The sequence below is a fragment of the Lithobates pipiens genome, unplaced genomic scaffold (genome assembly GCF_037356315.1).
Source record: "Lithobates pipiens isolate NorthernLeopardFrog02 unplaced genomic scaffold, aLitPip1_a1.2 Scaffold_16, whole genome shotgun sequence".
NCBI lineage: Eukaryota > Metazoa > Chordata > Amphibia > Anura > Ranidae > Lithobates > Lithobates pipiens.
In genome coordinates, this window is record NW_027507748.1 from 564796100 (window position 1) to 564814147 (window position 18048).

The 18048-nt window shown below is 40.1% G+C and overlaps 1 protein-coding gene across 3 annotated transcripts in view; it reads right to left on the reverse strand.

The window, feature by feature from the left end:
• The window catches only part of AGAP2 (ArfGAP with GTPase domain, ankyrin repeat and PH domain 2), a 423211-nt gene that overhangs the window by 143504 nt on the left and 261659 nt on the right, over window positions 1–18048 (reverse strand). For all 3 annotated transcript variants that reach the window (XM_077483649.1, XM_077483648.1, XM_077483647.1), the window contains exons 2-3: window positions 10289–10347; window positions 6077–6164 (exon numbers count right to left, since the gene is read on the reverse strand). In XM_077483649.1, the coding sequence (XP_077339775.1) occupies window positions 6077–6164; window positions 10289–10347 (147 nt within the window). The remainder of the gene's footprint in view (window positions 1–6076; window positions 6165–10288; window positions 10348–18048) is intronic.

Consider the following 18048-nt stretch of genomic DNA (forward strand, 5'->3'; position numbering starts at 1 on the left):
GGCCTAGTGGCACATCATTGGGATTGCTGTCGACTTCCAATGCCAATAGCAGTGCAGGTCCAAGCGGGGGTGCAGAAGAGAAGAGGAAAAAGGATCTCAGAAGGACAATGCTGGATCTGTTGGGTGGGTGATCATCTTAACTTTGCAGGACCCGAACGAGGTAGGCAGGATAAAATGGGGTGAGGAGGAGGAAGAGCTGCTTTAAAGAGGCTGTCTGGGAGGAGGCTAGGGCATACAGGGAAAATGTGGAGAGATGGGAAGCAGTGCGAAAATGTAGTCCTAGGAGGATATATGTTATGGAGACAGTGGGAGCCACAATATTTAAGGGCAAATACACTTATTTTACTGTCCTAAGCTGCTTGCTCACAAGCCAGAACTAACATGACAGTCAGTAGATGGAAGTGGCTCAGGAGGGAAAATGATTACTGTCTTTTTTTGCCCTCTTCCTCGTCTGGTTCCTTCTCACCTCTGTCAAATTACATTCACAGTTTAAAGAAGATACAAAATATGGTTGTGCCACAGATTTATGGGAAAAGAGTTGCTGCCCACATTCCGAAATTCGATATACAATAGAACAATTTCCTCTATGGGACTTTAGAAGGCAGAAACTCCTTGACAATCAAAATATATTTGAAAATGTATTCATGTTTTATTAGAAAAAGTTAAAACGGAGATTATAAATTTAGAAGTCAAAATTGGATGCATATATACAAGTGAGATATCAAAAAAAGAAACAAATGAAATATACAAACAAAATAACCACTTGACTCTGTCCAGTGTGTGGAACTAGTACAGAGGATGCCTTCTAAAGTCCCATAAAGGAAATTGTTGAGTTTACAGAAGAAAGCTACTGCAACATGGGGGACAATCAGTTAAGAAAAGAAACATAGTGCATGTGTAATTGGAGGATTCATGCAGACTGCAGGCATGCCCTGAGGAAGGGGCACCCACTACACAGCCATGCCAGCACATCTCTATGCAGTATTGCAGCTGATTAAGCTGCAGAAAGATGTGTGTGCATAACCCTCCTTCCAAAATGAATCACAGCAAGCAATGTGTACAACTGGAGGAGAATAATAAAGACAATTTCCAACAATCATGTGTTATAAGTGCCCCACAAAGGACTGGCTTAGATTAGTAAGCAGTACTAGAGCAGTTAGATCTTTAAATAGGTTAACAGCAAGTGTTAAGAGCTGCTTGTGTCCTGTTTGCTCCTACTTGAGAAAGCCATATTTGCTGTGATTCTATGTGGAGTGCCCGGGTAAACGAGGCACTGATTGTCAATACTTAGTAGGCAGAGGCTAAGCTATAACCTGATTTCCTGAATGAACTTTGCCGTAATTGGCCCCTAATTTCTTACAAAATAGACTAAAATGAATGTTAAAAACAAATTCTTCATATATTTCTCAAGATATGTTTGCCAGGATCACAGGCCGCAATAAGAAAAAAAGTCGTATGAATAGCCCACATATGAGCTATAATACAGTATCACTGCTGGCTATGCACCCCCTCAAGGGTGGAAAGGAGCCTTTTAAGGAAACAAAGTCTCGTTCACTCTGTTTTGGGGAGATTTTCCCTTTAATTAATACAACTTATTATGAGCAACATCCAATGTACTTCAGAACAAAATGATTAAGACTGTGTGCATTTCCTGAAATAAAGTACAGATATTTATCATCAAAAGGCACAAGCCCTGTTCTTTATGGAGGTCTGTGCAGAAAATGTAACATTTTTCATGCTGAGAGCCTACACAGCTGTAATTAATTCACTTTTAGAATTCCTTGCTTCTAAATGTTTGGAGAAAGAGATGTTCTTTTGTGGTTTTAAAAACAAAGTACCTTTTCCCTGCTGACAATATACAATGCTTTCTGCCACTTTAAGCATCAGCATATAAAGAACACAGCGGAGTGAATGAGTGGGTGGCTTAAGTAGAAAGGGAAAAATGACTGAACTAGACAGCAAAGAATTCTGTTCCTTAAGTAAGCTAGATTTTTCTGCATAAGACAGCATATCTAAAGGAGGACCACACTCACCAAATCTGAGTGGAAGAAGGTTTGGTGCCTGGTGGGTCTTATAGATTAAGCTCCACATTGGGTGCTTGTGTGATACAGACTGGGCTTCTCCTTTTCTGTTATTTTCCTTCTACTTCTCGTTAGGTGTATCTAAAGCTAAACAAACATTTTTTGAGGCAGTAGGGAATGGTTAAAATTGTACTGACTTTCCCTTTCACTTTCTGAAGGGGAAGGGAATGCAAAACTCTCTAAAATTTGGGGAAACCCATTCTATAAAACAGTTGTCAATGCATCAAGTGTCCCACATTGGTAGGTTTCCCTTCACATCCTGCTCTAGTGACAACATTCAACCTTTGGACTTCCCATCACTTCCTGTCCTAGTAACACTGGTCATTATGGCAAACAGAGAAGGCGAATCTCTCCAGACACACATATAGCATTTAGAAAATGGGCTTCAACCCCTTATGTTTAGAAAGATTTAAAAAACTGTATGTGAACTCTAAATCCTTTTTTTTGTATGTTTGGCATCATGCCTCACTGCATACAGGTTTCTTAAGCAAATGAGATTCATGATGCCAAACATACTGAAAAATAGATTTACGGCTGACACCAAGGGACACCAAAATGGCATAAGTGCCAGTCACTTTGCAAAACATCAACAAGCCTAGCCTAGCTTTTGTACCTCCTTATACAGTATGTTTTTCTGTACACTCACGATCTATACTGGCTACTGGCTAGTAGTCCCCTCAGTGCAAAACAGCTCCTTGTGGACCCAAGGGATTAGTGGTATCTTGGTTATTCTTTTCTAAGGCAAGATAGTTGAGAAGGTTGATATTTAGACTCCTTCCCCATGTCTTCTAGGTGTGTAAGGCTATAGCTGCTTCTTCAAAATGCAATTAATATGCAATAGCTGTTGTTCTACATCTTAATAGATATTGTCCTGAAAATCTCTCAACACATAACCCCTCTGGGAAAAGCCAGGAAATCTTTTCAGGGAATCCACTGGAAATGTTGGTATCAATTATTTATCACGTCCTCTGGTCACACCTCTGTGACACATTCCTCAGTGATTAGCTAGGCTAGTAAATATTCATTACACCTAAACTTTCTAACACGGAAAGCTCGAGCATACTTAACCACAGCTAACAGAAGCAATAAACTACTTAAGCTTAGGCACGTTCAGAAGTGAGGGAGCCCCCAGGCTGCTTGTAGCGTAAATGTTCCCTGTAGATTACAATACACTAAAACACTAAATGCAGTCCCTACAATAGTAAAAATGTGTAGGTTAGATCCGACATCACTGTATGGCAACCTATAACTGTGAATAATGAAATGATCTGGAAAACAACACTGAGAATTTAACTAACCAATGCTTAGTAATTTAGTAGCTTATCTCCTACTTGAACTAGCTTATTGATTAATAAATTGGCAACATTTTAATTTGATTTAGCATCACTTGTCCAATTGTTTAAGGCTGTCCGTAACCTGTCTGTAACATTTTTGTACACATTTAGCACCATTTCTCTTTACATTCGTCAAATTTTTACTGATAGACATCTTAGAGATGTGCATCTTCTCCTACTCCTAAAGTGTGTTCTAAAGTCAAAACTTTTCTTTTAGCTTTAGATAGAATAGGGCAGGATTATCACCCTTGCAACACACAAAAAAATCTTATTCCTCAGAATTCCCCACATACTTCTCTTTAGAGCCCTTCTTTATTTTATTATCACGCAATATATCTTAAGTGGTACCTGGATGCTCTGGAGATGGCATTGGGCTCTGGGTAAGAGGCCTCCTTTACCTCCCCCCCTTTTTTTTTCTTTTCTCTCTCTTCTTTTTCTTCTCTGTTCTCTTCCTTTCTCTTATTGGTATCCATTGTTTACTTGCTTACCATTGTCTAGTCAATTGAGGCTGCGATTGGCCTGTTATTGCAGTTGCAGCCGATCTGTCACAAAAAATACCATAACTTCTTTGGAGGCCTTTCGATTATCTTAAGTTTGGTTCTTCATTATTCTTCCTTATGAGTTAGGGTTTAATAACCCCTGATGTTCAGGATATGTCACTACTCAACTTTACTGTTTGTATTACTATGTTTCTAATTTTGTGGCATTGTATTTGTTATCTATTTCAATAGTCACACTCCAGTTACACTCCATTTACACATACTTTGTGTTCGCTTTCCTTGATTTGGCTACGTAATGTTGTCTAGATATGTTTTAAACGGTTATGTTCTATTTTGTACTGTTTGTATGTGCAATAACTACAGATTAAACACCAAAAATTCTTGACAGGTTATATAACTATATCCAAAGCAAAAAGTGAAATATAGACTATATGGCACAACAACCAAACAGAAAAAAATACAGTTGGCTTCTGTCATGTGTTTGTCAGGTGAAATCAGAAGAGTCGATAGATACCGAGTCATTCATTATACCAGAAGACATATTGCAAACTTAACCAAAGTCTAGAAAGTATATACTGCCACCCTAAACAAATATGGGCCTGTCACTCAGCCCCAAAGTATATAGAAAAAGATATTCCCCAATGGAAGGGGAAGGAAGGAGGCTACAGGAGTAACAGAAGGTGCAGGCTGCTATAGTAATATAGTAAAAATAGTTTATTAAAACAGTAATCTAAAATCATGATACTGTATCCACAGCCATGACAGTGAGAGGCATAAGTTGTTGCTGGGTGAGCAAACCGGCTTGTGCAAAAAAACATACAGACAATACATACAACATATTACAAAACTTCCAGTGTAATATAATCCTTCACAGTGGCCAAGCAAATGGAAATTCATTAAAAATGCAAGAAGAAAATAGTATCTATTTGACTATATGGCAATAGCAAACATAACTTGCCAGTTACTTGTGTACAAAAAAAATATCAGCCCCCTTTTACACTCCATTCATGTGCATGCTCTCTTGCTATGTTTATATCTGGCTGTTGGCATTATGTCTTTTGATGTTACCACAATGAATCAACCATATAATAGTTACACATCTTTATTGAGATTACGTCAGTCTATGGAGAATTACTGTACTCAGAAGGGAAAGAAGGGGAAGAAAAGACTTTCTGATCACCTAATAATCACATGGCTCCCCCTTAACCCCCTACTGGGCTGGCTTGTTCTTTTAAGCCCTTATGCAGTAATACAGGCTATGCAAGCAACATACCCAAGGCTTCAATATGCCTATAAAAATAATAAATACAGTGGGAAAAATATAGACAGCAAAGGCATTGCTAAGAAAAGCCGACACACATGCATCCTTTAAGAAACAAGTAAATCTTAGCCCTTGTACACACGGTCGGAGAATCCGTCGGCATGTGTCCTATCGGACCGTGTCTTTGGATAATCCGACTGTGTGTGGTATGCATCGGACTGATTCCGTCGGAATATCCGTCAGACCCAATTTTCCAACATGTTGGAAATATTTCCCGACCAACTGGGCCGATCGGACATACTCCGATCATGTGTAGAGAATTTTGATCGGACCAAGTGCCACGCATGCTCAGATCAAATTCCTACATCAAAGCTATTGCCTACTAGCCTGAATGTAGTCCCATCGTAACGAAATTACATCATCACATTATGAAAGATCGGATTTTTCACCAACTTTGTCCGACCGTGTGTATGCAACAGTTTCGGACAAGATCCGACGGACAAAATCCGACGGGCAAAATCCGACGGATTTGGTTGTGGAAATCTCCGACTGTGTGTACAGGGGCTAAGAGAAAGATAAGTCAATTTGAAAAATAGCATTAGAACCCACAACACACTTGCCAGAAAAGTAATTTTTTTAGCAAAGCATGTCCAATTATACTATAAGGTAACCATATATGTGTACTTCATGAGAACAAATACACTCACTTATTTTCATTGGAATTCAACTCAAAGGTTGAAAAGACCAGCAAGCATATACTTGTCTAAACAGCCAACTCAATTTATATAAAGTTTTTACTTGATGAAATTCTCTTTTTGCCCTCTTGACTTGTTTTCTGATCTGGAGAACAAAGAGTAAATTATCACAGAAAATGTACAGAGGTGGTTTTTGTAGACTTACTTTCTGGTGCCTCTAATGACAGATAGGATCCAGTAACAAATCGGTGAACCAGAGAAGATTTTGCACTTTTGACATTACCCAGAACTCCCTAAGAGAGAACAAGGGAGATAATAATGAGATTTTTTTATCGGTTATATTAACAAGAGATCATCTACAATAATTTATTCTATTAAAAAGTATTGCTGTGGATTGAGATAGAAGGACACAGAAGAGGGTTAAACTATTTATTCAAGCATGTCAGCATCTTTTCCACTTAAAGAGGCTCTGTCACAAAAAAAAAAAGCTGATGGCATTTATAAAGCGCAGACACGTGTAGGTGACTGCCATACCTGCTGCAACTCTCATTGTTCTCTGCTACTCTGCTGTGGCCAAATGCTAGGCTGTTCTATATGAGGATAGCTTTGGCACACCTAATACTGTAGAAACTTGCCCACCCCCTATCACCTTATAGATATATTTTTATATAGCACCACTCTGTAAAAGTGCTCCAAATTGAATAATAATTACCTTCAGTTAGTTGATAACGAAACTGGAGGTAATTAAGACCTACTCTTAATTGGCCTACAGGGACAGGCAGTCCCCGTCCGCAGTGTAGCAGAGTGGCATATTTACCACCACTACTCCCTCTCTGTCACTGGTTGTTAAGGAAGCTGTGGGCTTCAGAGCCAACAGCCTCCTAACAACCAATAATGCTGATGTGGGCAGAGCATGATGGGGAAGCTGAGACAATAGTTCCTTATCAGTTCCGCACTTGCCTTGTAATTGACAACAGGCTGTGGGCAGACTCTTTAGCCAATAGCAGGCTGTCTAATGGCTAAGAAACCACCCACTTCCTGCTGTCAGTCACAAGGGGAACAGACCTGATGGGGAATTAGTGTCTGTAAATCACCATCAGGCTCTGCCCCCAAGTACAGAACTCTCCCATCGCTGTGAAGCCCTTGTGACAGTTTGTTATCAGTGTGCATCCACACTCGGTGCTTGCCCAAGATTCATGTGCCTGTGTATAACAGGTACACAAATCTGTTGCACACACCGTCATTTGTTGTGCAGAGGCATATTGGTATTCTAAAGAGTATCTTAGACATTAGTCAGGGAATGACTGATTTCTTGTCATGTAATTACTAGAAACATAGAAAAATTACGTCAGAAAAAGACTGAGTAGTCCATAGCCATTTACTGTTGACTGTCTCACTACTTCTGTTGGTAGTTTATCTCCCTCTCCTCTGAAGATGATCAGCATTCAGATTGCACTTCTGATGCTACTGACAGGTGGTGAGGAAGCGATGCAACACCTCCTCAACACCTGTTTTAACCTTATTTGTGCCAACAAAAGTGTGGGGCATTTGCGGCACTTCTAGGGTTGCCACAACATCCCTTTAATCCAGGACACATATTAATTACTCAGGTCCTGTGGCTGATTAAGGTGGTAATTAAACTCACATGGTGCCTTATCTGCATTAAATCAGCCTCAGAACCTGTGTAATTAATATATGTCCTGGATTAAAGGGATGATATGGCAACCCTAGACACTTCCCCATTAACTTGAACGTGTGACGTTTGGCGGGCTTGCAGCCCGCTAACTGCTACATGTTGGGTAAAGTTTTCCACTGGTGTGAAGCATCGCAGCATGTAAACAACCCCATCTGCCTATTGCAGCTTAAAGTGGATGTAACCCCTCTCCTATACCCAGTGAAGTGAACAGCCTTGGAAGATACATAGAGATGAAACAAATCTACCTACATAGTTTTACATATATATCTGCTGTCTTCAGCTTTCTATATTCTTTAGAAAGAACATTTTTACTTCCTATCTCTGCAGTGGGAGGGGAGTCTTGGCATACACTGTGTGACAGCTGATTGGAGGAAAGGCACACCCCCCCCCCCCCCACTCCACATAGGCAGAGGAAGAAAGAAACTTGCAGAGCTGTGCTGTGAATCGATCAGCTCTCTGCTAATCTATTTATAGCACCCTCCCGACACAAATTTTCAGCTGCTTTTTCTCCCTTGTTGTAGAACTTGTCAGAAGTTATCATGCTGATGGCAGAGGAATGAAGCAGCAGAAAGACACGGGTCTAAGACTCCTTTCACACTGCCAGTGTTTTTCAGGTGCTACAGTGCTAAAAATAGTGCCTGTATAGCGGCTGAAAAAAGTGGCTCTTTTTTTACTCCAGTGTGAAAGCCCCCGGGCTTTCACACTGGAGCGGTGCGCTGGTAGGACATCACATAAATTCCTGCCAGCAGCTTCTTTGGGGCAGTGAAGGAGCGGTGAACTCACCGCTCCTCCACCTCTGCTCCCCATTAAAGTCAATGGGGCAGCACTGCTATACCACTGGCAAAATGCCGCTGAGATACCGCCAGCAAAATGCCGCTGTGATACCGCTGGAAAAACGCCGCTCCGGCTGCGTTTTGCGGGTGGATTTAACCCCTTTTCAGCCGCTAGCAGGAAGTTAAAACCACCCCGCTAGTGACCGAATAGCGCCACTAAAATGACAGTAACATGGAGCTAAAAATAGCGCCGCTTTACCGCCAACGCCCCCCTGGGGCTCGCTGTGAAAGGGCTCTTAGAGCTTTGCAGAGAGATAGGAAAACACTACAGATATATGTGCTCAGTTCAAATTTCATGAATTGGGTTTATATCCACTTTAAACTCAACCACGCATTTTTGCCTAACAATTCTAGAAAATATTTCCAATATTTGTGTGTCAATACAAATAAAAAATATTACCATGCCTCTTTTTCAAAGCAAAACTGTCATGAGAGAGATTCAAAGGCCATTGCTGACCTCCTTTTGAAAATACTACTTGCTTGACTGTTTGCAGCTCTAATAATGCAGAATAAATGCCCTGGAAAAGGAATTTAAATCAGGAATGTCAGAGTGAGATGAAGAACTGATCTTCATATGTGTTCCAGGTCACTGACGCAAAAGAGAGACAGTCTACGAGCCGGGCAACTAGACTAATCAAGAAAAAAAGGAAGTCACTCTACATGGTAAAGGTTTTCTTTAGGCATCCATTTTGGATACATTTTAAGATTAAGCTTGACCCTGTCCTGTGTGGTTAGTGCTTATAATTGCCTCTATACAAATCAAAACTTATAGTAGCCTATTTATTATACAAGACAGTGAACTTCTTACTTTCACTATTTGTTATTTTTTTGTCCTTGTTTTTAGATTCAAATAGATTTGGAAAAGGATCGAATTTCTGAGTGGTTCTTATTAGTGTCGCTGTCCATACTGGGGAGATTTTCCTTAATTTCCTGTCCTGAACACATGACAGGAAGTGAGAGAAAATCTCCCCAGAGTGGTGGGAAATTTACTACATTGTTTCAATAGAGCCATGTTGTTTTACACTCTCAATGTGACATTCATGTACATTTCTGCCAACAGAAAAATGACAGTAGTTGTAATGGAGAATGAAGGACTCCGTACTCTCTCTCTCTAGTTATGATGGCTTTCTTCATCCCTGTCTGACAATGGTCTGTAAAATGTACAAAATGGTGTAGTCTTCCACTAGTTTTAAAAAATGATGGAGAGTGTAATTAAAATTTGTGTCAATACAAACTAATTATCTAATTATTTCTCTTTACAATTGGCATGATTTAATCAATTGTGACAAATTAAAGAAGTTTAATTTGCAAAGTAATTAATTCGTTAGTGGCATGACCAGTTCAACTATTCTGTTTGGCACTTCATTGAAAATGAGGCACATTTTGTTTGGCAGAAAATTATGTGGTGCTTTTGATAGAAACTCTGGAAATTATGTTCTGCACTTTTAAAGAGCCAATCAGAACTTTTACAGTTCTTTTAAAACTAGTGATTAGGAACAGTGATCTCTCTCCTCCTCCAGTCAGTCCCATCCCCCCACAGTTAGAAACAACCCCCCCCCCCCCCCACAGTATCTCAGTGCCTATAAAGTCCAATATACATTTTCCACAACATCCCAGTGCACATAAAAACTAAAAGAGAAAATAATAAGTGTGTGTGAGAAATGCATTTCTTTGTTAGAAGGCAGTTAAGCAAAGGACGTATGTACTGTTAGCATTGTATTCAAACCCTTTTAATTGTTGGATATAATGCTGACTATGATTAGAATTTTGATCTAGAATTAAAAAGACCTTGCAACAGAAGTATTACAAATCCTGAAAAGGACTGTCATATTTGCCATCAGACTTTTCTTGTAAGTACATTTATAGACAAACATAACATGAAACTCACCACACGTATTTCTGGTACTGTGCGACTGAGGGTCCATTCTTGGCTATTGATTACACATTCTGAAAAAAATAAAAAAATAAAAAATAATGAAATTAGTAAAACTGCATCTATGACACCCTCTGCTAAGGTAGTTCTGCTATCTATGCTCCCTGGCCCTCTTAAATTGGTCAAAAAATAAACTTTCTAGTGGCAGCTAGAACGGTTCTGCCCAGACATTGGAAGTCGACAAGCATGCCTTCCTGGGGGATTGGGCAATTGAAGGTGGACCAAATCAATAGACTGGAACGAATGTTGTCACAGGAAACAGCTAAGGAGGAGCAATTCTCCAAGACCTGGACCTCGTGGTCTATGTTTCATTACTCCGCGGAATTTATTCCATGGGCTACAGAGGACTCCACCAACGCAACTGTGTAACCAGAGTGGAATGTCTTTCTCTTAATATCTATATTCCATACTCCCTTGTGCCCTCTATCCCTACTCTTCAGAGCTACACGATCACCTAAATCATAATCTCTAATCTCATCAGACCGATAATGTAGCATGCACAGAGCTTCCCCCTCAGAGAAAACGCGTTTAGCACAGCAACAAAAGCCCTAGCTTGTTTGCAATAGGTGGAAGCCACTTGTTGAGTGGATAGTGGTGCTCACCTACCCTTAAGTCAGGTTAGACGTAGCTATACAGGCTTATGTATCAAACTAATTCAATCGAAGCTCACAAATTGTCTAAACCATGAGATGATATGTTATCAGTATTGCAATGATGTCTATTTCTATTTTTGTGTTTTTGAATGACATAACTGTCTACTGTACATTTTTCTTTTCTCAATAAAATAAGATTGAATTAAAACTGCATCTATGTCATTCACAAAGCATAGTTGTAAATGCTCAGTGTGGTGCTAGTTCCTTGAACTACAACCAAGAACGGGTTCTAGCAGATGCGTGGAAAGTATACTGTGATAGATACAAATATTAAAGAAATGCCCTAACAGCAACGTAGCTTGTAAAAATTAGGCATGTGCATATAAAACCAAGGCAGGGGCTGAGAAATATATACCTAGATCACACGTTAAACATACAGTGTTAAGAGAATTCGTATAATAGTCAGTCTTTGATGTTACCTGGCTACCATGATAGCCAGGTAACTAGCAATTTCAGAATGAGAGGTCTGTAAAGGCAAATGTCAAGCTTCACCAGTACAGGTTTCCTTTGTAACTGCACCTTTGGGGAAAAGATGATGGGGCTAAGGAACAGCCTGAGCCACATCCTTCCTAATTCGTACAATTTAGTTTGAATTTATAACAATCATGTGACAATTTGTGATCAACCCCCCTTGCAAAAATCAAGCATGGCAGAATATTTACTAAATTATAGTATTTATAATTCATATACTGCTTGGAAATTTTCATCACATAAGGCTGAAATGGCAAACAAGCTGGTTTATTGAATAATCACTATCAATGCCACTATCAATAGGAAAAAAACTAATTTTGCTAAAAATCAGCTGAAGAATAATACTGATGTATTCTGGCACCTCTATCCATCCATGTTAGTACTGGCTTTCAAAAAGAATGTGGTCTGGCTGCACTCCATTTTGCACTTAGCCACACATGCTCTCAGACTTACCAGCTCTTCCGGTAAATGCCATTCCCATGCAGTTTGGCACCTTAAAATTAAGTTGGTCTGAGGATATGTGTGTGCTTTTGCTACATAATAAAAGATAGGAGATAATTCACAAAATACAGTTAAGGCCTAATTTACTAAAGGGTGAGCATAGATCATATAGTATTTTGTGCATAATTTATAATGCTCTCCAACCACCTGCAATCACTGGCACTGATAACATCCAAAAAAGGTCCCGGGCCAAGGGCCAAGAAAACATGTAGCATAGAAACGTCAGATGAATTCATCACAGTGTAGAGCATATATATATATATATATATATATATATATATATATATATATATATATATATATATATATATATATAGACGTATATGCAGGCCATAGGTAACTACAGGACCAGAGAATAAAAATTATGAAATTTGTGTGCTTGAGGTCGTCATGGAGTAAGAGAATACTGGAGAAAAAAGATAAGCTGTACACATACAATATCTGATCTCCCACTCCCGATTATATCAGAGCAGCAACAGCACCACATTACATGGACATAGTGCAACATTACCAGAGTGATTGAATGGTAACAGAATTATTTTGTGTTGCCTTAGTCGAGAAATGGTACTTTCAGCAAAGCCTCATTTTCCAGGAGAGAAGGACTGGAAATCAGTATTTATGAAGTACTTGACTTGTATTGGAGCAGGTCTATACATTTTTAAAAACGTGCTTAAAAAGTATGAAATCTGTTATGGACACTTCATGCAGGATGGCACTATTTGTGATCATAGCAAATGCTGGCTATGATTCTGATTATATGGCAAAGGTCTAGAACCATGGCACCATTCTGAGTTCAACCACATGTGATTCCACTGATGAATGGTCACACAGGACATCAACGCCTTTCTCAACCTTTTTAACGCAGAGGAACCCTTTAAATACCATTGTGATTTTATGGAACCCTTGCTAACAATTACCTGTACTATATCTACAGCTCACGGTACATTAGCGTGATGGTCACTGAGAAGAACGCTCCCTACATTTGTGGGTCATTGGGAAGAATCCCTCCTTACAGACAAATAAAAAGATCATTGGGCTCACTGGTTATTTATGTAAGAGACATACATTGCTTATTGCTCAAGGAACCCTTATCAACCACTCGAGGAATCCTAGGGCTCCATGGAACCAAGGTTTTAGTTTTTACAGAATTGTATTGTTTAGCCCTAGCTACCAGATGCATTCTACCAATATTGAAAGTGCAAAGCTATTAGTACAATACTCCTGCACATAGGGACCACAGTTTTTTGGGGTTCTTTTTGGTACAGAGCTTCTTTTCAGCCAAAACCAACCTTATATATGTCATTAAAACCAGTAACCATTTTGAATTCAAACAAATCATTCATGTACTTATTTGCTCCATAACTATCCATATCACTCTAGGCTAAAAACACTGAATAGCTTTAATTTCAAACACACTTTTAGATTTAAACAACACATAGGTACATCTAAGCCTAGCCATGAGATTTGATGATGAACATGTTATATGTGACCCTAGCTCTTATTATCGTCCTTTTCATTTGATGCAATAATAGTTAAAGAGAAGCAGCAGTAGGGTGTTTCGCTTTTCAATAAAAGTCTAGCTTTCCAGCTGAACGCAAAATTATATTTTGCCAGAAGACAAATTTTATTTTCACTTTTTATGGAAAATGCCTTCCCTACATCTCTTTGTGTTCTGCCATCACAGGGTTTACTAAAAGGGAAAGAATAAAGGACCTTTTTTTTTCCTTTTGGCAACTAGCATGGAGGTCAGCAGCCTCATAATACAGAAAACATGAGTGATGAGAGATCTGTCTGCAGGAAAGCCCTCATTAAGTCTAAAGCCTTTAGGGCGACTTGTAACCTTTATTAAATCACACAGAATAAGGAATTCTACGAGAGACCTGCTTTAGCAGCAAGTGCATTCCCCCATTACCTAAGCATTTTCAGACAAAATGATGTACATAAACATTTATGTATTCTAAATGCATCAAATTCAATTCAAGCAAACCAAAAGTTTGACATGTCACCCACTGGACAATAATGTACAATAGTTTGTTTGTTGTTTAATTGAAATGTAAAACTCAACTGAATGACATTTAGTTTGCTAAACAATTGACGTGTTTTTTTTGGGGGGGGGGTTTGCTATCACCTTCTTTTCAACCCTTGTTGCATTTCAGTGTGGCATCCTTGCAGCCATTTCCTGTCTACATGCATACAGCGATGGCTGCATACTATTCGCCAGAACAGCTTTCTAAGGCTGGATTCACACCTATGCAGTTTTAGTGCTTTCTGCATTTTGCAGATTTGCACTACAGTCCATTTAACATGGTTTCCTATGGAACATGTTCTGTAGTGGAAATCTGCAAAATGCAAAAAGCACTAAAAATGCATAGGTGTGAATCCAGCTTTAGGCCGGATTCATACCTATGCAGGTTGCAGTTTACATATTCTGGGTGAATTTTGCATTTTAAATTACACGTTTTTGATCCATTGAAGTCTATGGAACCAAAAACCAGAAAAAAGTCCTTGGCCCTTTCCATAAAATGCACAGATGTGAACTACATCCATAGGAAACCATGTTAAATGGACTGTAGTGTGTTTCTGCAAAATTGAAAATGCACTAAAAAATGCAAAGGTGTGAACTAGGACTAAATGGTGATAACAGTGGACCATGGCTGTGTAATGTGTGTTGAAAGAGCCATTTAAAGTATTTTTTTGATCTCTGTGTAATCTGGTGACACTGCAGGAGCACACTTGGGAGACAGGGGGGTTGATTTACTAAAGGCAAATAGACTGTGGACTTGCAGTGCAAGTTGCAGTTGCTCCAGAACTTAGTAAATGAGGTAAGGCTTCACTTTGCAAAGAATACCAAAACATGTACAAGGAAAAAAAAAAACAGCATTGTTGCTTGCACGATGGATGATGGAAGTCAGCAGAGTTTTTGCTCATTTACTAAGCTCTGGAGCAACTGCAAAGTGCACACTTCCTTTAACCACTTTCTGACCAGCCATCGTCATTAACTACTTGCCGACCAGCCGCCGTCATTATACGGCGCCAGGGCGGTACGATCCCATGAGCCCTCTTAGCTATACGTCAGCTCCTTTAAGCGGGATAGCAGGCATGCGTGCCGCCAGAGGTGTGCACACATGCCCGCAGCACTACGGTGGTGCTGATGCTCATGGCCGACGGTTGCAATGACAGCTGGCCACGAGCAATCGTGGGCACAAGAGGCAGAACAGGGACGTGTGTGTGTAAACACACACAAATCCCTGTTCTGTGAGGAGAGACAGCTTGAGAGTTCCTAATAGCCAGTCCCCTCCCCCTACAGTTAGAACACACAGTCAGGGAACACATTTAACCCCTTTAGCTCCCCCTAGTGTTAACCCCTTCCCTGCCAGTGACATTTATACAGTAATCAGTGCATTTTTATAGCACTAATTTCTGTATAATTGTCAAGCGTCCCAAAAATGTGTCACAGGTTTCTGATGTGTCCGCCATAATGTCGCAGTCATGATAGAACGTGGGCAGCCACCCGTGATCGTGGGCACGAGAGCCAGAAAGGGGATGTGTAAGTGTGTAAACACAAATCCACGTTCTGACAGGAGAATTAAGACAAATCGTCTGTTCCCACTAATCAGGACCAGCGATCAGTCTCCTTCCCCAGTGAGTCCCATCCCCCCACAGTTAAAAACACACATGAGGGGACACATTTAACCCCTTGATCGCCCCTAGTGTTAACCCCTTCCCTGCCAGTGACATTTATATAGTAACCAGTGCATTTTTATAGCACTGATCGCTGTATAAATATCAATGGTCCCAAAGAAGTGCCAAAAGTGTCCGACTAGTCTGCCGCAGTTTTGCAGTCCTGCTAAAAATCGCTGATCGCTATAACTTTTGCGCAAAGCAGTAAATAAATACCCAACATGTCATGCTTTAATATTGAGTACACTCTTGGAACGGGGCTAAACTACATTATCTAAAAAATTTCCATAGGTGACACTTTAAAAGCCTTTGCAGGTTAGGTTACCAGTTAAAAGTTACACAGGAGGTCTGGCATGAAAATGATTACTCTCACTCTGGCACTCGCAGCAATACCTCACATGGGTGGTGCAATCACCGTTTACCTATACGTGTGCGACTGATGTGTGTGTTCACATTTGCACTTGAGCATGGGGGAATGGGATGCTTTCAAACTTTTTTTAATTATTTCATTATTTTATAAAAAAAAAAAAAAAAAAGAATACACTGTCCCTTTCATTTTTAATATATGTGTGTGTGTTTAACCCCCCTAGCGGTAATCCCGAGTCTGGCTCGGGTTAGGAATTTGCTGATAGAAGCGGTAACCCCGAGCCAGACTCGGGATGGCTTCGCTGGATGCAGGGGAGGACACAGGGAGAGTTACTTACCTTGTCCCCTGGATCCAGCGATGTCCTCCGCGCTGTGTGATCAAGCTGTCCTCCGCTCGATTCACAGTGCCGAATGCCGCCGAGCTCCGTTCCCTGCAACGTTACGGCGCACGGGAGCGGAGAACGGCGGCAAATTCAAAAAAGTAAAAATACACAAAACACACACAGCACTGTAATCTTACAGATTACAGTGCTGTATTAAAAAATACACAACCCCTTTGTCCCTAGTGGTCTGTGCAATGCCCTGCATGCACTTTTATATTATAAATACTGTTTTTTTCTGCCTGGAATTTGGAGATTGCCCATAGCAACCAAAAAGTGTCCCTTTTTCAGTGTTTTTGGATTTGATTACATTATTGAATAATTTTTATTATTCTTTATTATATTATAAACTTTATCATACCCGGGATGTCTGCTAGACTCTGGTTTGAACAGATTTAAGAGAGTTATTCCTAAGAATTACAGGACTACAAAATAAAACGCCAAATTCCCATGCAAAATAATTGTACCGCTTTCAGCACCTAAAACCGGACTGAATCATACCACCAGGGAGGCTACAAGGAATTCCGCAAGATTGTATGTATCTTATAGTATAGTGCTGAGATTATAGGTATATTACAAATATCAGTACTTATGTTAATTTACGTGCGTAATGGTTTGTTTAGCCACTTAAGCACCGGACCATTTGGCTACCCAAAGACCAGAGCACTTTCTGCGTTTCGGCACTGCAACGCTTTAACTGACAAATTTGTGGTTGTGCGACGTGGCTCACAAACAAAATTGACGTCTTTTTTTTCCCCCAGAAATAGAGGTTTCTTTTGGTGGTATTTGATCACCTCTGCAATTTTTATTTTTTGCGCTATAACAAAAAAATAGCGCCAATTTAGAAAAAAACACATTATTTTTTACTTTTTGCTATAATAAATATCCCCCAAAATATATAAAAAATAAATACATTTTTCCTCAGTTTAGGCCAATACGTATTCTTATACATATTTTTGGTTAAAAAAATCGGGACTTTGGGACAGGACTTTGAAAACGCATTGTTTCTTACACTTCAAAAAACTGAAAAAACATCCTCTGTACTGCATCTAGCTGAAGTAAATGTTGCATTGGATTCAATTTGTGTGTCCTATTGAAGAGTTAAGCTGCCTGTGGATGGTGCCAATTCATCATATGACCAAACTGCATACTTCACAACTTTTTAAGGTTGGGAATGAGTGACATATATGATGTAGGCATAGGACACACCCCCTGCCACGCCTTCTTAACCTCCCTGGCGGTAATCCCGAGTCTGGCTCGGGTTGGAATTTTACTAACAAGAGCAGTAACCCCGAGCCAGACGGGATCGCATCGCTGGATGCAGGGAGGACACAGGGAGACTTACTTACCTTGTCCCCTGGATCCAGCGATGTCCTCCGCGCTGTGTGAGCGAGCCGTGCTCCGCTCGATCCACAGTGCCGAATGCCGCCGAGCTCTGTTCCCTGCGACGTTACGGCTCACGGGAGCGAAGATCGGCGGCAAATTAAAAAAAGTAAAAAGACACAAAACACACACAGCACTGTAATCTTACAGATTACAGTACTGTATTAAAAAATACACACCCCCTTTGTCCCTAGTGGTCTGTGCAGTGCCCTGCATGCACTTTTATATTATAAATACAGTTTTTTCTGCCTGAAATTTGGAGATTGTCCTTAGCAACCAA